This window comes from Rana temporaria, chromosome 13, assembly GCF_905171775.1.
Source record: "Rana temporaria chromosome 13, aRanTem1.1, whole genome shotgun sequence".
NCBI classification, from domain to species: Eukaryota; Metazoa; Chordata; class Amphibia; order Anura; family Ranidae; genus Rana; species Rana temporaria.
The window spans coordinates 23,088,122-23,111,223 of NC_053501.1; the positions used below are offsets into that span (position 1 = coordinate 23,088,122).

The 23,102-nt window shown below is 43.7% G+C and overlaps 1 protein-coding gene across 2 annotated transcripts in view; it reads right to left on the minus strand.

The window, feature by feature from the left end:
• Positions 1–1,744: 1,744 nt before the first annotated feature.
• The window catches only part of SETD3 (SET domain containing 3, actin histidine methyltransferase), an 81,316-nt gene continuing 59,958 nt past the window's right edge, over positions 1,745–23,102 (minus strand). For both annotated transcript variants that reach the window (XM_040332605.1, XM_040332603.1), the window contains 7 exons: positions 20,253–20,311; positions 15,976–16,090; positions 13,641–13,715; positions 8,205–8,371; positions 7,804–7,889; positions 3,491–3,651; positions 1,745–2,310 (listed from right to left, as the gene is read on the minus strand). In XM_040332605.1, coding sequence (XP_040188539.1) covers positions 1,861–2,310; positions 3,491–3,651; positions 7,804–7,889; positions 8,205–8,371; positions 13,641–13,715; positions 15,976–16,090; positions 20,253–20,311 — 1,113 coding nt within the window. In that variant the 3' untranslated portion in view covers positions 1,745–1,860. The remainder of the gene's footprint in view (positions 2,311–3,490; positions 3,652–7,803; positions 7,890–8,204; positions 8,372–13,640; positions 13,716–15,975; positions 16,091–20,252; positions 20,312–23,102) is intronic.

The following is a 23,102-nucleotide window of genomic DNA, read 5'->3' on the forward strand; positions in this document are numbered from 1 at the left end:
TCAGACCTGAAACGGACCAAAAGACACACAGGACTCGATGCAAATTCGCACCAGAGATATGTGAACGGGCTCCATAGAGAGACGGTCACAATCTCCTGCTTTTGCAAATTGGACGCAGGGAACCCGCGTCCAATGCACAATAGTGTGAACCCTTAAAGTAGATTTGTGGGCCAGGCTATGGGTGTTCAATATATTTACGTAATTTTTAAATAGGCTGTAAAATTAGCTCTGTATCAACCTCTGTAGCTGCAGGCATTGTATAGCAATTGATCCTCAATGTGTACAGGAAAAAAAAACTACCATTATTTCAGCAACTTATTTAGCTCGCTCTGGCTGGCTGCAAAGTGATAATCACAGAGCAGATGCACAGGAAAACAGAAGAGTGTTGAGAACGGATTTGTAACGTTTCCATGCATCTGTTGGAAAATGAATTACTCTACAGTGCCTGCAGCTACTGAGGTCAATGAGAGTTTCTTTCTAAGCTCTTTTACTGCTTTACTTCCTGGAGCGAGCAAAAGCATGGGGAACTGAGATGCCTGTAACAGTCCCCTGCCCTGTCTCCACATCACCAAGGCCAAGGCAGGATCTTTGGCTGGGAGGATGGAAAGAACCCTGGAACCCACCCACCTGTCAGAGAATGGCCCCAAGCGATAAAGGCAAAAAAAGAAAGGAAATGTATGCTTTGAAAAAAAAACTCCCACACATAGAGAAAGCATAGCACACCCAAGGTTCCCCACAGCTCTTCCACTATGGTGGGGGAAACACAACTGAGGCTATGGTTGAAATGTCCTGCCTTTTAAATATTGAGACGGCAGTGTTTCCTGGGAAAGTGGGTGGAGCTACGCTCTCTCCAGGTGCTGTCCTGAAAATATTTTTTATGCCTTTATAAAGTTCTACCTAAAAGGTATTCAATTGTTCATTAACTTGCAACTACCGTCTTTTGAGCAATATACCAATGTAAGCGATCTCCTCCCTTCCTTCTCAATGCCACGTGCGTTTCAATAAACAATTATATGCAATTTGGTAGATATTTGTAGATTTGAGAATAAAGGAACGAAAATAGTCTTTCTGTTGTTAAACTAATCTGTCTGATCCCTACGATCTATTCTTTGCTTATACATACACTCAGCTATCCAAAATGTTCCGAATCCACAATACCAGCAATCATGTGTCAGTATCATTACAGCCAGTCACACATATCCAATGCTGCTCATGGGGCTCCATTGGAAAAATCGCTATACCAGGTCGTACCTGCAGGTGGATATTGTTGAACTAGAGAGGGATGCTTTTCATCTCTGCATTGGCAAACCTTAATATTCTTTAAACTAATGGTAAACATGTCATAAAAATGGCAAAACTAACAGTCTCTTAAAAAAAAAAAAATAAAGGTCAAGTAAATGATATTTTTTAAAAGTGTAAATCTCCTTCAGGCAACTTCTTGCAGGTCCAGGCATCCAACTATAATGTGTTATCAGCATTTTTTTCCCCACAGTGCTTGCAAAAAGCGTAAGATGGCTTGATAGATCAAATCCATGGACATGCTAATTGTTGCCTAATCCTGCATTATTCCTTTAGACAGGTACCCAAAATGGAGGAAAGAAAAGTGCCTGCATTGCCCCACAGCAGCGGAACAAGTCCCAGCTGGCAGAATGACAGCTGAAACCTCACTGGTGGCCAGGCACAACGCAAAAACGTTTCCTTTCCTCCACGCACTTCTTTTAAGGTCAACATAAAAAACAAAAACAAAGCAGCAACATCTTTATCTGCCAAAAACTTAACAAGTGAACACAGCAATGAAACTGCACTGTTTCGAGAAAAAAAACTCTGTATTTCTTTCTAAATCTCAAAGTCAAAAATAGTTCACAATTGCACTTTAGACTCATCGGTGCGCTCCGCAGAAATCTCTTTGGCGTCTTTGGTTGCTTCCTCCCCTGGGAGGACGGTAGAGCTTTCAGACTTGGTCCCATTGAGTAGAGAGTCTTTTCTGTTGACGTAGCCATTTTCGGAGAATTCGGAGATTGTGAGGGCCTCCTGGATTTTGAGCTCAGCCGGATCCATGTCTTCTTCGTCAAGGTTCCTTAGCACCAGGGGAAGTTTGGAGTCCGATGAAGAGTTCTCCAAAAAGGCAATGTTGCTTTCTTCGTATTTTGGGAGGGGGTCGCCATCCTCTAATCGTTTGCTGTACAGCTTGCGGTTGTCAGAAGTGCTTTTTACTGCTTTCTCCAAGATCTCCTTCTCCACCAGACGCAGCTTGATAGCCATTGCTGAGTGAGGCGATAGGTTGCCATGCTCTAAAAGGTGTTTATCCTCCTAAAGGAGTAGAAAAAAAAATAAAAAAAAATGTAAGAAATTGTGCAAAATAATCAAAAGCATTGGATTGTCATGGGCCAATAAAAGCAGCCTTAAAGTGATTGTAAGGCTTCATGCTTTTTTTTTTTTAAATAACAAACAGGTCATACTTACCTCCACTCTGTGCAGCTCAGAGTGGCCCAAATCCTCGATTTCTGGGGTCCCTCGACGGCTCCTCCTTGTATCGGATAACCCCCTGGGAGAATCATTCTCTCAGGGATTACCTTGCGGGCGTGGTACCAAGTTCAGCATTTGCATCCATAGACATGAATGCCCCGCGTCATTGGATTTGATTGACAGCAGCGGGAGCCAATGGCTGCGCTGCTATCAATCTATCCAGTCACTGTGAGACACCATGCAGAGAGGGAGAGTGAGTCTCCGCCGAGTGAATGAAGGGGCTCAGGTGAGTAAAACAGAGGGGGTGCGGGGGGGCCAGTCACTGCCAGACATTTTTTCACCTTAAAGCAGGATGATTCCACCCGCAATTGCGATGCATACTAGCACATTATGCCCTTAACTTGCAGGTGGATTTATTTTTCTAGCCAAGCCCACATACTTTGGACCGAGTAGTTTTTCATGGACTTGTATGGAGAAATCCATGCCAGAGATTCAAAGTAAAATTGAACCCATCGATTTAACGGTTTCAAAAAACAGTTACATTCCATTGTAACAAATGAAATGAATAAGCTACCAGCACAACCAAAAATGGTCCATGTACCATTTCTGGCAGTGCATCACACCTCTGTTAACAAGGTGCGTTGAGGTGCTGTCCAGAATGAATGGCACCACATAGCACCAATGCATGTTTTGTGCATTACTGTAAACCAGGGATCCTCAAACTACAGCCCTCCAGCTGTTGCGGAACTACACACCCCATGAGGCATTGTAAAACTCTGACATTCACAGACATGACTAGGCATGATGGGAATTGTAGTTTCTGAACTGGAGGGCCGTAGTTTGAAGACCCATGCTGTAAACTAACAGCTTCAAGAAAACATAGTGGACTGCACGGATGTGACTCTTTTTGGTTGAACTTGTTTGAAATTGCCTTAAACTAAAAAAATATATCTGTTACAAATACACATGTTGCCCATAGCAATCAAACAAAATGGCAGCTAGCACACAAGGTCCTAAAGAGTACCTCTACGGTGGTTCTGTAGGTCTTCAGCAGCAGCGAAGCTCTCGCCTCCAGGAAAGTCCACAGCTTGATCTCATTGTCCCAACTGACCGGAAACTCGCTATTCCCCAGAGTGAAGATCTTATCGATTGCATGCTCTCCAATCAAGTGTTCCTTCAGCTCCTCTGGAAGGTAGATAAAAGCCTAAAATTAGATTATAGGAAGCCACACAAATGGAACCAAAATTCCTTTACTTGTCCACAGAAACTTTCCTCAAGTCTTTCTGAAGAACAGTCAAGGCCATAACCGAGAGATGAGGCTCAGATTCTACCATAGTCTTTACATTACTCCACACCAGACCTGCCTAATGGGCCCAAGTCCTTGTATTCAAGGCTTACAATGTGGATACCCCCGAAGAAGACTTTCTCCATGCTTTCTGGACATGTTCCAAAAACAAACAATTCTGGAGATCATAGTACAATACCCCAATGTTGGAGCTATATAAATCTTGCATAAAAATAATAATAATAATACACATCTGGTCAATTACCGTATTTATCGGCGTATACCGCCCACTTTTTTGCCCTGAAAATCAGGGCAAAATCGTGGGTGCGCGATATACGCCGATACCCAGTCGGGCAGTCTCGGCTCCTCTCGCGCTGACGTCCTGGACGTACAGGACGTCAGCGCGAGAGTAGCCGAGCCTGCCCGACAATACACGTGTACTGCGCTCTGTATATGTCGGCGCAGTATTCAAACTCAGTGCGGGAAACGAGCGGGGAGGACGCCGCAGAAGGACACCGGACCCGACGAAGAGGACACCCGAAGCCGCAGACGGACGCCGGACCCGACGAGGCCGCCGCGCAAGACACCAAAACTGTAAGTACAAAAAATCTTTTTTCCACAGGAATTCGGGGCAACTTTAGGGGTGCGCGCTATACGCAGGAGCACGCTATACCCCAATAAATACGGTATGTAATTGTTTGAAACATGCATTCCTGGTAGTGGGATTTCCAAAGACTGAAAAAAAAAACTCCTTGCCATCAATATTTTGCATAAATGGATTTATCCTATGCTGGGAACACAAGGATTCACTTTTCAGTGAAAATGAAGCGGCATGTTAGCTATGCTGGGATCAAGATTCCCTTTTCAGTGAAAATGAAGCGGCATGTTACATTCAGTTACTGCTGCAAACAGGATTGTGCCGTGACTGTGGCGCAGTGGGATCTGCATCTTAAGGATTAAAAGATAAATTCACCTTTTGCAACATGTCACACCCATATACAGGGCGTACCATGTAACAAACCCACCTCCCCGACTACCGCAGGCGGCAAGGGATCTTTTCCTCCCGCTCTCTGTCACAATCTGGAAAGAATGCGGCTGTGCACGGCTCCGCTCCCACCCAGTCTTATCACACGGTCACAGAGATCTGTGAATAGAAAACTACAAGGTCTGGCAGCCTTTGAGGCTGGCGGCGTGTAGTTTGCAACAAACTAAAATGGTGCTGTTGAGCTTCCTGCTAGTGTGTAACTGCTTGGCCAATACGGCCAAACAGTCTACACACAGAGCCTGCAAGAGCCCTGATTGTGGGTGCAATGCTTCCCAGGCTCCCAATAAAAAAAAAAATTAAAAAATTTTTTACCTGAAAAAAAGATGTGCATTTTTTTTTCCTTTTTCAAAAGGTGAACATAACCTTTAAACGCCTTCTTAAGCGCAATCCACTGTGGATCGCCTTTCAGAGGGGGGGAAAGTATAGCTACAGATATGAAAAAGCAGCAATACTGAGCACAAAGCAAACAGAATTCAGAATATTAAGGCAGTGCAAAGAGCTATGATGTGGAAAAGCCAATAGAGAACAAATTTCAACTTCAGCAACCAGAACTATGCAAAGTGGATTCTGATTCCTCATTAAATTGGGGTAAGTAAAGATAAAAAAATAAATAAATAAAGCAGAACAAATGGCAGGCTGCTATTGTTTTGCATCTGCCACTTGTTATGCACATGAAATGCCTAACCCTCATGAATGAGCCTGGAATAAAACAAATCACTTAGCTGCTGAAGTTCTGTTCCAAGTCATAATGGACATTTTTATGAAAGCCAAATAAATGACAAAAGTGACAGATTATGGTCAGATCGGTTCTCCACGAAATAGAACGCCTGACTTGTGTTATTCAGTAAATGTGAGGTTTAAACTGACCCAAATCTCTAGAGCAGTGTTTCCCAACTCCAGTCCTCAAGGCACACCAACAGGTCATGTTTTCAGGATTTCCCTCAGATGAAACGGCTGTGGTAATTACTAAGGCAGTGAAACTGATCAAATCACCTGTGCAAAATAATGGAAAGCCTGAAAACATGACCTGTTGGTGTGCTTTGAGGACTGGAGTTGGGAAACACTGCTCTAGCGTAGCCTCAAATTTATGGCTTGGTAATCGAATACAGAAATGGCACCATATTTATGGACCGCACAAAGAATAATGTAGAGCTGTTAGCCAACCAATCAAAAATTTGTCTTGTCCAATGTAAAAATGGGCTGGTAGAAAAATTGCTAATTTTCATAAGGCTCCAAGCATCGGGGTCCTCCCCTTGAACCAACAATGGCGCATGCACAGGACTTTAGGTCCTTCAGCATCAGCCCCACTCACAGGGAGACACGGAACAAGTTAGAAACCTACCAGGTGACAAACTCCCCTGGCTAAAGCCAGCCACTGTTGGATAGAATCTTGACCGGTTCAGCAGGGACCGTCTGAGATTTGCTCCATCTACGGGTAGGGTGATTTTACTGAAGTTGAGCCATGAAATGACTTGGGTAAAAACCAGCTTGTCAAATTTTTTACATACGGCTAAAGCCGTTAGCAGTAATCACTGTGTTCTGCCAGTTCAGAAGACTCCCTTCCGGCGGAACACAATGGCACTAGGGCTACAACTTACGATTATTTTCATTAATCGATTCGTTGGCCGATTATTGTTTCGATTAATCGATTTAATCGGTTATAAACCTTAGAAAAAAAAGTGTGGCCATACAACATCTTCCTTAAAAAAAAACAAAAAAAAAAAACGTTAGTTCGATTTTCTAATCGTCAGTAGGGTCAAATCGACGATTGTTTTCAACCACAGTGACAGGGAAGTTTAGAAATAATGAAACTTCTTGGTCAAATGAATTTTCAGACAGTGTATGTGGTTTTCGTTCAGAAATTACACTCATTTTAAAACTGAATGTTAAAAGAAAGTGAAAATTTCAAACATTCTTTCCTTAAAGCGGGGGTTCACCCAAAAAACAAGTATATAACATTACATTCAGTATACCTCAAACATGTACAGTATGACGTCTTTTTTTGTGGGGGGTGTACATACGGTACTATCGGTATTTTCTTCCCGGCTTCCGGGTACTCACTCCCGCGGGACTGGGCGTTCCTGTGCAGTGCCGCAATGTCATCTAGGACTTTGCCCATATGGTTGACGTGCCTGAGAAAAACTCCCACCGGCGGATAAGGCGCGTCATGACTTTCCGAAAATAGCCGAACTGCGAGCCGGCTCTATACGGCGCCTGCGTAAGTCAGTTCTACACGGCTCCTAGTCGGTGCTCAGGCGCCGTATAGAGCCGGCTCGCAGTTCGGCTATTTTCGGAAAGTCATGACGCGCCTTTTCCGCCGGTGGGAGTTTTTCTCAGGCACGTCAATCATATGGGCGAAGTCCCAGATGACATTGCGGCACTGCACAGGAACGCCCAGTCCCGCGGGAGTGAGTACCCAGAAGCCGGGAGGAAAATACCGATAATACCGTATGTACACCCCCCCCCCCCCCCCAAAAAAAACGGCATACTGTACATGTTTGAGGTATACTGAATGTAATGTTATATACTTGTTTTTTGGGTGAACCTCCGCTTTAATATTTCAAAGATTTTTCGTATTAATATAACAGTAGTAATTATTTGCTGTTTTTGTACTATAAAGGGCTAATTTTCTTTTTTTTTTTAACCCATTAGGTTACTGCTCGATTAATCGATTATGAAAATAGTATCGATTAATTTCATATTAATCGACTAATCGATTAGTTGTTTCGGCCCTAAATGGCACAGCATGAGAGACACTGACTGACTGTGTTGATGGGTGAATCAAGCAATTTTCTTTCCTTCCACCATTAAAATCGCAATTTATGGGCTGCTTAACAGATGTGCTTGTTATCCCCCTCAAGTTGTGTTAAGGGCAGCCCAATTGCAGGGGATACTCAAAGGCAGGATATTTGCTTTTATCAGGATAGCTAAATGAAATAGAATTACGACTGGTCATATTGCTATAGTTAACTGCATCCGGCCATAGCAGGCAGTTCAGATATCTCACCTTCACTCATGCAGAAGACTCTCAGAAAGGCCAGCAGCTGAGCAGATATCGGAGACTCTGTGACATGCAGAGCAAACACACTGGACCTGTAAAAAGACAGATGATGATCAGCATCTGACAGGATAATCAGAACACCAGGTCAAAACAAAATGCCAGCTTGATGATTGGACCAGGCTGATGACCTCCATAGTGTCTAGTCTCTATACCAACAGGAGCCAACTGAGGGGCCATGAGGTGAAGGAAGACTACAGTGTCACCTCACACAAACTTCTCAACATAACTTACAGGACTCACCCTGGCCGCGTCACACCATTAAATACAACACTACAGCAAGGTTTGCTGAACGGCAATGGTTACACAAGAACAGATGTACCAAGAAAAGGCAGAGAAATGCTACTTACGTCGGGATGCCGGCCCGTGCTAGGACCTCGGCCTTCATGGCATACAGCCTGTCGCTCTTACTGACGCCCAGCTTTATCTTCACCCGGTCATGAGCGTTGTTTTCAAAGAAGAATCCGTTATGGATGACAAACTCTGCGTTTGACCGAGTGCCGTAAAAAATGTAAATCTGCGTTTGGACAGGAGAGAAAAGGCGAGATAAGAAAGAATGAATCACAAAGAAAGGGGAAAGCCTAACAAAATATATTTTCTGCATTTGGACAAGAGATACCCACTGCTCTGTTTATCCAACTACGATAGCAAAATTATTATTATCCTTCTCCCACCCCGTAAAAGTGATTGTGTGGTTTATGTGCGAGACGGCGATTCAATCCATAAAAGGTTTCTTATGTGATGCTGGCAGGCTTAGACAAGCAGACTACGCCAATGACGTGTATGGGGAGGCCCGAGCAGTGTGGTGGACAGGATATTAACCACTTCTCTACTTTGGGTGTTTTTCAGATTCGGTGTTTACAAGACTAAAACAGTTTTTTTTGCTAGAAAATTACTTAAAACCCACAAACATTATATATTTTTTTTCTAATACCCTAGAGAATAAAATGGCGATCATTGCAATACTTTTTGTCACACCGTATTTGCGCAGCGGTCCTACAAACACACTTTTTTTGGAAAAAATTCACTTTTTTGAATTAAAAAATAAGACAGCAATAAATTTGGCCCAATTTTTTTATATATTGTGAAAGATAATGTTACGCCGAGTAAAATGATACCCAACATGACACTCTTACAAATTGCGCCCGCTCGTGGCATGGCGTCAAACTTTTACTCTTAAAAATCTCGATAGGCGACGTTTAAAAAATTCTATAGGTTGCATTTTTTGAGTTACAGAGGAGGTCTATGGCTATAATTATTGCTCTCGCTCTGACGATCGCGGCGATACCTCACTTGTGTGGTTTGAACACCGTTTTCATATGCAGGCGCTACTCACGTATGCGTTCGCTTCTGCGTGCGAGCTCGTCGGGACGGGGCGCTTTAAAAAATTTTTTTTTCTTATTTTTATTTTATTATTTTTTACACTGGAAAAAAAAAAAATGATCACTTTTATTCCTATTACAAGGAATGTAAACATCCCTTGTAATAGAAAAAAGCATGACAGCTCCTCTTAAATATGAGATCTGGGGTCAAAAAGACCTCACATCTCATATTTAGACTAAAATGCAAAAAAAATAATTGAAACTGTAATTTTTTCAAATGACAAAAAAAAAAAATGTTTCTTTAAGACGCTGGGCGGGACTGACGTTTTTTTCCGCAGAGCTATGGGGACGGGTGGGGGCGATTTTTCCCTCACTCGCTTCCCCAGTCAGCAGCCGAGCACATCCGATCTCCTCCGCCGCTACCGACGGCTCCGGTAAGCGGCGGAGGGCGCGGGAGACCACCGTTATCGTTAACAGAACCGCTCACACTAAAGATGGATACCTCGGTTGTGGCAGCAGCTGCTGCCGTTACCGAGATATTCATCTTTAAAGTGAGGCCGTATATAGTCGTACAGCGGTTTGGAAGTGGTTAAAGAGGCCAGTCTGTACAAGTGGGACTCTTCAGTTTTTCATGTAAAAATCTCAGCATTTAGCTTCATAAGAGACTATTAGGATTCAATACCAAAGCTTCAGGCACTAGATAAGGCAGGCGTGCACTGTAGGGATTAATTCACCGTTAGGCATTAGCTTTGAGGTTAGGTCACGATAGCGGGATAACGTTAACCAGTCAGCCATTATAAGGTTCCATGCACACTGGAGCTCATAAATGGCAGTTTTTTGTAGTTTGGGCGTTTTTTTTTCTTCTTTTTAAAAGCCCATAAATGCCACTCTATGTTATCCTATGTGTCCATGCACACTTGGACGTTTTTGGACATCAGCAGTGGCGTTTATGGGCTGTTTTCTGAATGCCATAAAATTGCGTTCAAGAGCAGTCCTGAAAACGCCAGATAGCGGTAAAAGGTGTTAAACGAAGGTTAACGCTGTAAAAAGAGCGTTAAGCGTTTCTCTGCCGCTATTCAAAATCAATGGTTCCCCGTGGGATTCCATCGATTTAAATAGAAGTCGCAACGCAAGTCAGATATCATGATGCGACTTGTGTACTGAGCATGAAGGGGAACCCCGCCAAAAAAAAAAAAATAGCCCCGGGTGGTGATGTCATAAGGGGCTGATGACATCATCCGGTGACCACGCCCCATGCCAATATAAGTCGTTGCGCACCACACACATGGCATTACAGCGGGGGAGGGCATCACGCCAACATCGGAAGAAGAGAAGAGGGATGAAGACGACGGAGAAGATTGGGAAACCGCTAGCAAAAGAGCAGAAGATAGCAGAGTTGCCCAGCAGAAGACACCGGACAGCGGGAGAAGAACCAGACAGTAGGAGAAGAGGCTGGAGAGCGTGGAGAAGTCGGAAGAGTCCCCCGAAGCTGCCTAATAAATTACTTTAAAAACCTGTGTAGTGCGTTTTATTTTTGACACTTTTTTTCCCCAGGTGAATGGGTAGGGATACGGTGTACGCTCGCTCGTACCCACCCCCTTTCCTGACTGGCCGGGCTGCGTGCTCAGATAAGGGTCTGGAATGGATTTTGGGGGAACCCCCACAGCGTTTTCTCGGCGTAGGGGGTTCCCCTTAAAATCCATACCAGACTGAAGGGCCTGGTATCGTCCGAGGGGGGAGACCCCACGGCAATTTGTTTTGTAATTTTTGGCGGGGGTTCCCCTTCATTCTCAGCACACAGGTCGCACCGCAAGTCGGATCATGACGACTTCTGCGTCTTCTATTCAAATCAATGGAATCCCATAGGGAACCATTGATTTTGAATAGAGGCAGAGAAATGCGGCTGAAAGCTAGCGCCGCTAAACGTGCATTGACGGCAATGCAAATCGCTAATAAAATTTTCTGTCAGCAATCCGACGTTCAGAACGACTTTTTTGAGCGTCCTGTGTGCATGGAGCCTAAAGTTTTAAAAGCACAGCTGACCATTTATGTTACTGTAGCGCACTCCTGCAAGAGTCACTGGTAAATTTGGTCCTATTTTCCCCTCAGAGCGCACACAGCCAAGCACACCACATTTTCATCACTCTTCCACTGGCTCCAAAGACTGGTCAAGGCTAGGGGTTTCTTTTTATCCTTTTCTTGGAAAGAAGGAACTTGGGTAAGGGTAAGAAGAATGGGATATCCCAATGAACTGGGAACTGAACAACTTGAGAACTCCTCAATTTCTGGCTGCACAAAACGGCTGGCTGCACTGCTCATGCTGTTGGCAGAACCGTATAAGACGACTGTCCCACAGGAGCTCTACGTTGCTGGTGACCTGTACTTCTTCCAGCCAGTGAGCCAATCAGGAGACAAAGGGGGTGGGACTGAGCAGCGGCTCCTTTTGCGAATGGACATACAGAGCGGTGGGCTGGGAACACACCTGCATGGGTGCTGTGGGGGCACCCAGCAGGAGCCAGGAGCGCCGGCTTGGAACTCGAGTGGAGGAGGATCCGGGCTGCTCTGTGCAAAACCACTGCACAGAGCAGGTAAGTATAACATTTTTTTTTTTTTTTTTAAATAACAAACAAGGCTTCAATATCACTTTAACAAACTCTGGTTTGTTGCGTGTACCCTTCAGTTTGCCCAATGTCTTATAATGTAATTTAAACATCCCCATTCCTTTGTTTGACACACAAATAATATGTAGTTACTCTATTCATTGCACTGCAGGATATACTGCAACACTTCACCAACTGACCTTAAATTTAAACTCAAGTCAAACACCTTTATAATGTGATAGGTTAGGACAAAGTAGAAGGACGAGAGCCCCCTTTTTTCACATTTTGGTTTGGTTGGATACTCCCAATCTCTAAAATATCACAAACTATAACAAATTATTTTAATCTCAAAAGTATTTTTTTGTTCTTTTTTAAATCTGCATCTTTCATTTAAAGAATACCTTGCTACCTTGTCTTTTAACTACTTGCCGACCAGCCGCCGTCATTCTACGTCGGCTCTCTGCGGTAGGAATGCTGATCTTCTGTTCATACAACATATGAACAGAAGATCAGTGTTTCCCCTAGTGAGGCCACCCCCCCCCCCCCCCCAGTAAGAACACACCCAGGCATACTTAACCCCTTCCCCCGCCCCCTAGTGTTAACCCCTTCACTGCCAGTGGCATTTTTATAGTAATCCAATGCATTTTTATAGCACTGATCGCTATAAAAACGGCAATGGTCCCAAAAATGTGTCAAAAGTGTCCGAAGTGTCCGCCATAATGTCGCAGTACCGAAAAAAAAAAAAAACGCTGATCGCCGCCATTACTAGTAAAAAAAAAATATTACTAAAAATGCCATAAAAATACCCCCTATTTTGTAAACACTATAACTTTTGCGCAAACCAATCAATAAACGCTTATTGCAATTTTTTTACGAAAAATATGTAGAATACGTATCGTCCTAAACTGAGGGAAAAAAAATGTTTTTTTTTTATTTATTTTTGGGGGATATTTATTATAGCAAAAAGTAAAAAAATATTGAATTTTTTTCAAAATTGTCGCTCTATTTTTGTTTATAGCGCAAAAAATAAAAACCGCAGAGGTGATCAAATACCACCAAAAGAAAGCTCTATTTGTCGGAAAAAAAAGGACGCCAATTTCGCTTGGGAGCCACGTCGCACGACCGCGCAATTGTCAGTTAAAGCGACGCAGTCCCGAATCGCAAAAAGTGCTCTGGTCTTTGGGCAGCAATATGGTCCGGGGGTTAAGTGGTTAAAGACTTTATTTAGACATTCCCACTATGGGGTGATAACAGTCTCCCAGTTGTGCTCACGTGTTGTCACCTTGTCACATACGCACACACAAAAAAAAATAAAAAATACAAGCGTTCATGCTTAATGCCTATTGCGTAGACATGATGCACTGTTATCACCATCAGTAATCTGGTCCAGACAATGATTTGCAGCCGACACCCGAACAAGTGCATTTAGAAGTGGCTAAAAGAGGCTGTTGGAAATCAGCATGACTAAGATGCAAAAATACGCAAAAAATATTAAGAAAAAAAAAAGAAAAAAGAAAAAGGCAATTGTTTATGCTACATAGTACCTTAAACTCCATATCATCCGGTTTGGTCTTAGATCTAGTTTAAATGTACGGCAATGTATTGGTGCGGCAGATAGCGTTGCCTTTTAAGAATAATTGGCGTACTAAATCAGATAACGTGGGCAGATTCCTTCTGCTTACACATAAAGGGGAATTTTCGATCAGGTTATTTATAAACAGATGTATGTGAATATTCTCAGGCTCTATAAGAAGTCGCAATAGTAATTATTCAGGCTCTCTGTAGACATCCCTCAATTGCCCTCCGGCTACAAACTCACAATATGGTTCTTAATTCACAAATGGTCCTCTCTGCCACATCTTACCTGTTCTCCGGCTTTAAACTCCTGCAACGCCACGCACTCGCATCGGTCATCCTCTAAATTATAACCGGTAGTTATCTAAGCAAGAGGGGGAAAAAAGTAATGAATAAAGATTTCAACTCATTAGATACTATTTTACCTGCAGGGAGATTGTCTCTTTAGACGGCATGAAACATTAATGAAAATCATTCAACGTGCGACTCTGTTCCACCTGACGTGACAGGTTTGGAGCTGAATATTTTATGAAACCTACTGGGGATCACAAACACGCCGTATTAAGAGAAGCAAAACTGGGTTCTCATTTAACACCTGCTTGCTGCAGCCGTTCTGCTGAAGGTGCCAATAGGAGGATGGGCGCAAGATGGGGTTTATTTCACGAGGTACTGCAAAGTGCACTAAAGAGATTTCACATTAAAGGGGACCTGTCATAACAAAAAGACCTTTTGTGCCATCGCAAATTTCCTTCTGTCTGGTTCCATTGCTTTTTGGCATCAGAAAACAAACAAACATGTTGTTAAATTCAAAAAAGTTTGAAAACAATTTTCTTGACCTGCAACCAATCACTAACCTTTATCCTAACCCTAAAAAAGCAAGCATGTTTTGTGCAATTATGGGACACAAAGGGTCTAAAAGTAAAAACACAATAAACAAAATGCACAATTCAAATCTACATTTCACATAAGTTGCACAAAGTATCTCACTGTGGAAGCTCCTGACTTCTGGAAAAGTACAGCTGTATTGACCTCAATAAAAGGAAGACTTCCTACCCATCAGTGAGTCAAAGGTCAGCACTAATATACATCTGCACAGAAAAAGTGTGTCTTGGAAACAAACGGTAGGCTTTATAATGCGAGAATCTGTTTGATGATTGATTTGAACACTGGTGTGGTGGATGTAAGTAAACTGGAACCGTTGCCTGTATCAAGTTTCACTTGAGCTTAGATGAGGGCTCCATACTTTCTCTAATTGGACCCAGAAAGCTATTTAAAAGAGTAACTCCACTTTTGTTGAAAGAAAAAAATACAAAAAGAAAAACTTTCCCCTCTGGGTGATCAATGTACAGGGCGGAGTGGGGCGGCGCGCTGACATCATCACCCATCCCATTCGTGTATCCAGAAGGACGGGTTTATCCGTTTGTGTCCGGCCAGCACAACAGGCTTAAAGCGGTTGTATACCCTCATATAGTACTTGCACCTACATTAAGGCTTACCTGTAGGTGCTTGCAATATCTCCTTAACCTACATGGTTAAGGAGATATTTGCAGAAAAATCGGGCACCGATGTCTACGGCGCATGCACGCAGTAGACAACGACGCAGGAGCACTGAGCGCGCCGGTACATGAATGGGCGCCTGCCGGAAAGGCGAGCATGCGCGGAGATCGTACCGGTTCCCCGCGACATCAGCGCCACCTCGGCCAGTCACAGCGCCGGAGCGGCGATACCGGGAAGTCACTCCGGGTATCATGGCGGCCGCGGAGGAGAGGAACGAGGGTCGGTGTGGGTTCTTTGATCTAAGGTAAGTAATTGATAATGAGCTAGTATCATACTAGCTCATTATGCCTTTGCCTTGCAGTTTTTTTTTTAATTATTATTTTTGGGTATACAACTGCTTTAAAGGCCTTTTCAACGCTGTCCAAATGTAAGTGTGCTAATTTTTATTTTAATAAACATTTAAGCTTTTTTACACTATGGAGGCGTTGGTGTTGATTTACTAAAGATAAATCCACTTTGCACTACAAGTGCATGTGGAAGTGCAGTCGCTGTAAATCTAAAGGGGGACATGCAAGGAAAGTAAAAAAAACTTTCAGATCTTTCCCTCACATCTACAGCGACTGCACTTCCAAGTGCACCTGTGGTGCAAAGTAGATTTGCCTTTAGTAAATCAACCCCATTATGTGGTTTGCATGGCATACTAAACGGAAATAAAAATGTACCTTTACAACCCCTTTAAGGCTTCCCACCCCCACAAATACTTATATTATGTAAATGGCTGTGTCCTAACCCTGGGTAAGCTCCATGTCAGATTGTATCAGAGCTTGTACAGGGTTGACTGGTGATGAGATGCTCAGGCTTGAACAGTAGGTCACCTGCACCCCCTATTTATGAAAGGGCCAGGTATTAAATTGGCAGCTAAGTAATAGCCCCATAATAGTTACATTTTTCACATGCTTTATACATTTATAGACTTAAAATCTCTTAATTATAACCCCCCCCCCCCCTATGTATTCTCTAAAAGCAGAGGATGTGTATAATTAACAGATGTATGCCCTATGATACGATGTACATATTCATACATATTTCTACCAGCCCTTACCAACACAGAACAAAGTATCACTTACCAGGCCATTGGTGTGGTTACACATGTCCCAGAGCGGAATTAATGCCAGAGTCACCCGTGAACCATCCTCCGTAGGGATCTGATTCTGACGCGTCATGACGGAGGACACGGCCCATCTGCACCCAGGAAAACACATGTTTACAAATGTCCGACTAAGAAATCAAACTTAAAAACACTGGAGATAAACTTTACTGCAATGTGAAAATTAGGTATAGAAATAGTCTTACAATGTCTTTTGTAGAATTCTCCACCCAATAAAAATTTCTGCCATTACAACCTGTTCTGATTTTTGATTGGGAATTACATAGTTCCTAATGTAGATGAACATCCTAAACAGATGAGCACGTTTGGTGGTCTAAAAGGTTCTTTCCCCTTGTTGTAGATGTCAAGTATGTAAACTGGGAAATATACATCTAGGGTTACTGATAAGAACTTGTTATGTGTTCCACCAGAAATGTAGTGCATCTCCTGCAATGCCCGTGTGGTTTACAGTATTTGGGGAGGACCATGTGGGCACTGCAGGTGAGAATAAATGAACATATAAATAATAAGAATGGCTTTTGTTGAAACGCTAAACATCTCTCTAGTTTAAAATTTGTGGGCATAAATAGATTTGTTTTACATTGCCAGAAGAGTAATATCATGTGTTACCAACCTGGAAACCAAATAGATTTTTGATTATGCTCATATATACCATATGGTCTGAATGTAGAGTGGGATTTTAATAAATTTATTAATAGCCGATTTAAAATTTATAATAATTTATTCATAATTTAGTAGGATTTTGAAATTGTATTTTAATGTATGGTAGTTATTGTGAGCGGATATGTAAATGGCAGCGTATCTTTTTTATTACGGAACTATTTATAGGCTGTAAATATTTGTTTCACCACAAGATGGCAATATATTTGATGAAATATATTCTTTAATATTCACTTATTCATTTATTTAATTTTGAGTTTTTACTGTGACTTTTTTTGGACCATCGTAAATAAGATTATAAATGGTCTTTCTTGAAGTTGCAGTCCCATGTGGAAAAAGCGGCTTCCATTGGTGGTGGTGTGAATATATTAGTGATTTGTTGGCAGTCAGCCGATCCTCTTGGGAATATTTTTCTATGATGAAAACATGTCAGGGCTGGACTACAGCAGACGTCATCATGCTCCAGGACCGGCTGGTCTGTTTGTAATGCTGCTCTGTTTGTTCAGCATAATGTGATAATCTTTTTAAAACAATAAAGCGGTGTATGCAGGTTTTACACCATGTGGCTTTTGTCATTCATGTTTTGCTGGCCCATTGCACAACTTCGCCAATGAGGCCTGTGGTTCCCTATGTTCGGTCCAAATAGGAGTGCACAGTGTACAAGCCTTTACTGTAAAAGCGTCATTTGACCGTCTATCACCTGGAGTCTATTACTCAGGAAATATTCTGGTGTTTATGTGTGGTGGAGGAGTCATATAAGCCACATAGTAGCTTTTGTCACATAAGCTCACTTATGCCCTGTACACACTATCGGAATTTCCGAATGGATAAAATCCGATTGAATTTTTGGTCGGAATTCCGTTCAAGCCGTTTGCATACACACCGTCAGACCAAATTCCGACCGTCCAAAACGTGGTGATGTATAAAACTACGACGAGCCGAGAAAAATTAAGTTCAATGCTTCAGAGCATGCGTCGATTTGATTCTGACACAGACGATCGGAATTTCCGACAGGCTTTTTATCCATCGGAATAAAATAAAACAGGTTTTATTTCTAAACTCCGACGGAAAAAAGTCCGATGGGGCCACACACGGCCGGAATATCCGAAATTCCGATTGTGTGTACAAGGCATTAGGAGTTTTGTCTCGGCACAATTTAGACATGTTTTTTTTTTTTTTGCACATCCATGGAATGAACGTTGACAGTTGTTATGAATTTTTTCATGGATTTTTTTTATTGGTAAAATTTGCACTATTCATGATATCTTGTATGGATTAGGAGTTTTATTATAGGCAGTGCAATTATGATTTTGGCATGGTTGCATATTTGCGGCATTTACACAATTTAATATTTAAAGATACAGTGCAACAATAGTGTTACCCTAAGTAACAGCCAGGAAACTGAAATTTTCCAAAGGTGGAGTGAAAGCCCCCTTATTTCTCTCATGACAGGTGACACAATTATGACACATTGACACAGGTGCACAGGCCTATACAGCAAGATGATGTGCGTGTGTATGTGTCCAGAAGTGACAGATGTTCACTGCAGCAGCTGCCCATGTGAATGAGACACTGAGGGACAGCAGCAGGGGCCCTATGACACTTGCTGCTCTCAAACTTCTGTGAGGAGGGACTAGGAAACAGGGTGGGCCCAGTGGGCACTTGCCCCCGTGCGTCGTGTTGAATGGAGGCACTACAGAGATTCCCGCTCCTTACGGACAGAAATAACTGCAGTGTCACTCATGTAAGAAGGAGCAGCGGCCGAGAGCTGCTGCTGGAGGGAGTATTCAGCTTTCCCCCCCTCCAGCATGCATGGGGTGGAAAAGAGCCGATGCTGCACATGACCGGAGATAGGAGGGGGACACAGAGTGTACCGATCTCCCAGTACCCAGGGGGAAAGGTGGGGGAAAACATCAATTTGGGAGCCTGGGGGCACCTGATGCAAAGAAGGGGACTCTACTGGGGGCACCTGAAGCAAAGAGGGACTCTACTGGGTGCACCTGATGCAAAGAGGGACTCCACTGAGGGCACCTGATGCAAAAGGGGGGCACTCCACTGGGGGCACCTGATGCAAAATGAGCCCACTCCACTGGGGGAACCTGATGCAAAAGGGGGCCACTCCACTGGGGGCACCTGATGCAAAAGGGGGCCACTCCACTGAGGGCACCTCATGCAAAGAGGGACTCCACTGAGGGCACCTCATGCAAAGAGGGACTCCACTGAGGGCACTCCACTGGGGGTACCTGATGCAAAAGGGGAGCACTCTACTGGGGGAACCTGATGTAAAAGGGGGCCACTCCACTGGGGGAACCTGATGCAAAAGGGGGCCACTCCACTGGGGGAACCTGATGCAAAAGGGGGCCACTCCACTGGGGGCACCTGATGCAAAAGGGGGCCACTCCACTGGGGGAACCTGATCCAAAAAGGGGGCCACTCCACTGGGGGAACCTGATCCAAAAAGGGGGGCACTCCACTGGGGGAACCTGATCCAAAAAGGGGGGCACTCCACTGGGGGAACCTGATCCAAAAAGGGGGGCACTCCACTGGGGGAACCTGATCCAAAAAGGGGGGCACTCCACTGGGGGAACCTGATCCAAAAAGGGGGGCACTCCACTGGGGGAACCTGATCCAAAAAGGGGGGCACTCCACTGGGGGAACCTGATCCAAAAAGGGGGGCACTCCACTGGGGGAACCTGATCCAAAAAGGGGGGCACTCCACTGGGGGAACCTGATCCAAAAAGGGGGGCACTCCACTGGGGGAACCTGATGCAAAAAGAGGGGCACTCCACTGGGGGAACCTGATGCAAAAAGAGGGGCACTCCACTGGGGGAACCTGATGCAAAAAGGGGGGCACTCCACTGGGGGAACCTGATGCAAAAAGGGGGCACTCCACTGGGGGCACCTGATGCAAAAGGGAACCGAACTTGCTGGGGGACGCAATTCGCCATATTCACCCTGGGCATCGAATGACCTTGTCCTGGCTTGCTTAGCGGCGCTTTGTGCTTGGAAGCAATGCGCACAGGTGCCCCCACAGCACCTGTCTTGCTAAGGAGGCACCTGGAGGAAGAGGGAGAGGACAGACCAGTGAGGGAACACCAAAGTACTAGCAAGGGACCGGTCCGTGCAATATCGCTGCATAGAGCAGGTAAGAATATCATCTTTAGTATTACTATAAACACCACAGTTCTGTCACAACCCCTCCCCCAGACTAATTAGCTCATTCCTCCGCTTACAATGCTCTCTCCACCTATCAGCATGTTCCTTGTTAGCACATGTGCGCTGCAGCACACCTAACTGGCTAGCAATGCGGTCCGCTCTCAAGTGTGAAAGCTGCTGTATATGGTATTACAAGAAACTAGTACCAACTTATATTCATGTTCTTACCCTAGTAGCATTTCTAAATACATTTAGTAATGTCAATGCATGCAACTTCATTACTTCTCTTTTGTATCTGCATGGAGTTCAGCTTTAAACAAAACGCCAAGGACTGTCTAGCTCATTCTAAAGTCGATAAATGAAAGCCAACCTCTCTCCAGGTGCTTTTATAAAAGCGATGGAAAAAATAAAATAACCAACCTGTAGTCATCAAACGTGAAAGCGTCCTTTAGTGGCAGCTTGCTGGCATTAGGATGAGTCTGAGGGCAAGAAAGAGAAGAGAGAAAACCCATCAGAACACACTGTGCGAAATTTCATCACTTTCCTTCCTAACCGATCCTAACAAGAGCCAAATGAAGCGGGAGGTGCCCGGCGATGTAACGCAGGGATCATCATGCTATTATGTTCTCATACATCAACGTCAACTTAATTTGTTGTGCCCAGCAGCTTCCATTAATCTGCGTCTCCGGATCCTGAGACGGCAACTCGCAGGCATCGCAACTTTAACGATATAAGGTGGACGCTGCGGACAGGCAAGCGGCCATCATTTATACATGTCAGCCAGGAAGCAAGAATTAATTAGGCATTTCAGCTTACGCTCTCTAAACAAATGTTTCAAAGAAGGCTTTTTTTTCCCCCCTCTCCCGTTTCCCTCAGAAATTTTAATTTTCAATTTCACACTGTGGCAGGCATCGATGTATTAAAGGGATCGCTCCAAAATCCTTTGTCGCTTTATTCTACGGGTTAGAAAATTAGCAGCTTTTTTTTGTTGGGAGACAAAACGATCAGTGGTTTTGAGGTTTGATGTGTACAAGTAACATTGGAGGGGGAGGGGGGGTTGGATGTACCGACTAGAGCGCAACTTAAGTCTTTGTGGTGATGGAAGACATTTTGAATGCAGCAATGGTCACTAATCTTTTATATTAAAACTAGGTTTGCACCGATTCTAGTATTGGTATTGTTGCCGGATAAGAATATTTGCACAAGTATTGATACTCGTGAAATCGATCCTTCAGGCTCCGTTCTTTGAGCTGTCAGTGGGTCTCCCCTGTTGACCGCGGAAGTGTTAAAGGGGTCGTAAAGCTAATTTTTTCCCCCCTAAATATATATGTGTTAAAAGATTCACTAACAAAGGCAAAAAAAAAAAAAAAAAGTTTTAAATTGTTAATCATTTATAAAATAGACAAGAAAGAAGAAAAAAAAAAAAAGCAGGAAAATAATAATTAAATGGAGGAGAATAGGGAGTTAATTAAGGCTGATTAGAGTAAATTAAGGGGTTAAACAGAGGAACATTTGTTCATCCCTTTGATCTGCAGATGAAGAAACCGAAAGATACAAAAAGAAACAAGGTTTCTTTCATTTTTAGTTTTTCGGGTATTTTAGTATTGTTTAATAAACATTGCCGCTTGTGTTTTTTTTGTTTTTTTGATAGCTCCAATTACCGGACTTCTTTAAAGGGGTTGTAAAGGTAAAAAAATTTCCCCCTAAATGGCTTCCTTTACCTTAGTGCAGTCCCCCTTCACTTACCTCATCCTTCCATTTTGCTTTTAAATGTCCTTATTTCTTCTGAGAAATCCTCACTTCCTGTTCTTCTGTCTGTAACTTCACACAGTAATGCAAGGCTGTCTCCCTGGTGTGGAGTGTCGTGCTCGCCCCCTCCCTTGGACTACAAAAGAGAGTCAGGGCGCCCACTAACACACAGCTTCTTTCTCTATCTGCAATGTAAAGAGCGTCCCGACTCTCCGGTAGTCCAAGGGAGGGGGCGAGCACGACACTTCACACCAGGGAGAAAGCCTCGCATTATTGTGTGTAGTTACAGATATTTAAAAATATTTAACAGTGTAATTTCATGAAATTATTTACAAGGTCGTGTTTAGGGGCGGACTTAGGGGTGGGGCAGGGGAGGTGTTGGTTGGGGCAACTGGTGGCGAGTAACTCTTAAGGCCTGGCTAGTGGCTCAGGACTTGAAATTTTGAGCCCTGATTTAACCAATAAATACCAATTTTTACGTCTTTGCTTTTCAAACACTTATTTTGCTACTAAAAAAACCCTTAAGGGAACTTCCATTAAAAGTTTACAGTCCTGTTTTCACCATGCTTTTGCTTTGCTTTGGGTTCGCTTTAAAAATTTTACCCCATGGGGCTTTAGTGGTGCTTCAAAGTGTCTTCAAAGCCTCCATAGAAGTTTATGGCAAAGCTCGCTTGAAGTCCCACAAGGCCCCACCAAAGTCCCATCGAATCTCCATTGAAGCCTCACCGATGCCCCAAGCAAAAGCAGGTGTAAACAAAACTGTAAGCTAACCATTTTTATTTAGTGACAGGAGCTTTGACTGGCGTTCAGAGAGCTTTAATAAAGCCTGTCCAAAGCCATGTTTTGAAGCAAGTCTAAACTAGCCCTAATGGGCAGCTGTGGCTAAGTGGTCAGCACTTTCCCCTACTAGCACTTGGGTCGTTGGTTCAAATCCCAACCAGGGATCTACCTGCCTGGAGTTTTCATGTTCTCCTGTTGGGTTTCCTTCGGGTACTCAAGTTTTCTTCCACACTCCAAGGACATGTTCGGAGATTTACTGGCTCCTGTCTAAATTGCTCCCAGTAAGTGTATGTAGGAATGTGAGTTAGGGACCTTAGATTGTTGGCTCTCTGAGGGCAGGGACTGATGTGAACATACAATATATGTGTAAAGCACTACGTAAATTGACGGCGCTATACAAGTACCTAAAATAAATAAGCGGTCTTGATGTGTGAAATACCGTATTTATCGGCGTATACCGCGCACTTTTTTGCCCTGAAAATCAGGGCAAAATCGTGGGTGCGCGGTATACGCCGATACCCGCGCCGAGTTTTGAATACTGCGCCGACATATACCGAGCGCAGTACACTCGGGTATAGTCTGGCAGTCTCGGCTCCTTCCGCGCTCACGTCCTGGACGTACAGGACGTCAGTGCGAGAGTTGCCGAGCATTGTCGACAATACACGAGTGTACTGCGCTCTGTATATGTCGGCGCAGTTATCAAACTCGGTGCGGGAAACGAGCAGGGAGGACGCCGCAGAA